The 1,673-nt window shown below is 50.7% G+C and overlaps 1 protein-coding gene across 1 annotated transcript; it reads right to left on the bottom strand.

Moving 5' to 3' along the window:
• Positions 1-96: 96 nt before the first annotated feature.
• On the bottom strand, positions 97-1,309 carry spindoc (spindlin interactor and repressor of chromatin binding; the record flags this gene model as incomplete). Its single annotated transcript, XM_023423877.1, has 2 exons — positions 97-552; positions 938-1,309. Coding segments are annotated over 2 exons (828 nt in total), but the record flags the coding sequence as incomplete, so codon positions are not given.
• Positions 1,310-1,673: the final 364 nt, after the last annotated feature.

The raw sequence follows: 1,673 nt of genomic DNA, 5'->3' as shown, positions 1-1,673 counted from the left end.
TGATGGGAAACGTTTGGAATTATGGCGACTTTATCAAGTAAACATGAGAAATAGTTATGTAATTTAAAAGTAAGAAGTTTGCGAACATCATCTCACCATCTTGACTCTGCATCCCTCCCCCAGAATAATCTTTGGTCCAGGCGGCAGCCATGGCTTCTCTTTCCTGCCGGCTCAGGGTCGTGGTGTCAGGGTGACATTCCTGGATGTGGCGGCGGAAGCTGCTGACCTTGGTTTCGTGCAGGACCTGAGAGCACACCATGCAGAACGTGTCCTGGCCCTGAGGCCCGTAGGCCACCAGGTAGTCGAGGCGGAGCCGCCACGGGTCGCCCCCGCGCAGCCGCCGCTTCTTCGGCTGGCGGAGGGGCTGGGGTCCCTGCTGCGGAGCTCCGACGCCACCGTCCTCACCAATAAGACGAGTGTCCTGAGTTAAAGTGCCATCGCCTTCTGGGTACAAGTCCGTGTTGATCTGGATGGCCTCCACATCCTGAGCAAAGAGGTCCACCCCGCCATCTTTGGTGCTGGGCTCTGATTTGATTGAGTTTTCTGACTCTTCTGTCATGGGGCAGAGAAACATACAATGTTTAAGATAAAAAAGGATATGAAAGTTCATCTCTAACAACTGCATTTCCCATGAGGCTTTGGGGGTCCAGGGTGCTTGGCTCACCATGTTACCAGGGCAACACTGATCCAGATAAGCAGCGATAAAAAGGGTTGTTGGGTGCTGGTGGGTGGATGTCAATACATCTCAAAGGTCAGACAGATAAGACCAAGTGATAAGATACTTTGTTTACTTTATATAGTTTTTCGGCAGTTAACCGAACCAGTCTGGATCAGTGGTTTTTGGAGAACATGTCAGGGTTAAGTCGACCTCTTACTGTTTACTTCCTTAATACCAACTGCACATTTCGTTTTTGAGTGTTGTGCTGACTGATCTCACCATGAGTCTGAGCCCAGGCCTGCAGGATGCAGTGCTTCTCCTCGGAGCTGTAGACCAAGGAGTTGGGGTGGGTGTCCAGCACGTGGCTCTTGATGTGGTCCAGGTGAAGTGAGGGCAGTTCTCCTCCACACACCATGCACAGCAGCCGGCCCGCCTCCGCCTCGTACTCCATCAGGAACTCCTGGCGGAACCAGGCGTGCAGCGAGTCGTTCAGGTAGCGCTCCAGGGTCCGAGCCGACGGTCCAGGGAGATCCTGCCCCTCCTCCTCCTCCTCCTCCTGAGGCTGCGGGGCCTCGACCTCCTCAGACTGGGGGGACAGACTGAGGGGCTGTTGTGGCTGCTCTTGGGGTGTCACAGAGTCAAGGGGTTCTGCTGAGAATCAAGGAGGGGACGTCTTTACAACAAAAAAAATAAAAAGATACAAACACAAGTCTTTTTGATACCACCACCAGGGGGCACTAAAGTCAGACATTTCAGTGATCTGTGGAAAAGGACTCTACTTTATTTGTGCTACACTAACTACTATTACCAATTTAGTTATTATCTCTTCATTACTTACTTTTATATTTAATTTAATGTGGAATGATGCTTGTGTGCAAACTAATGCACTTTCTCTTTAATGTACAGGAGGGTTCATCAGTGAGGTGTACAGTGGCAGGAGGTGTGGGAGTGGTAACCCATGCAAATCTACAGAGAACATGCAAAACATAAAGGAGAACGTAGGCTATGAAACGGC

The sequence above is a fragment of the Seriola lalandi genome, unplaced genomic scaffold, assembly GCF_002814215.2.
Source record: "Seriola lalandi dorsalis isolate HSWRI2012SDOR001 ecotype SW California unplaced genomic scaffold, Sedor1 jcf7180002003817, whole genome shotgun sequence".
NCBI lineage: Eukaryota > Metazoa > Chordata > Actinopteri > Carangiformes > Carangidae > Seriola > Seriola lalandi.
The sequence above is the reverse complement of the archived record's forward strand: the minus strand, read 5'-3'. Positions and strand labels throughout refer to the sequence as shown.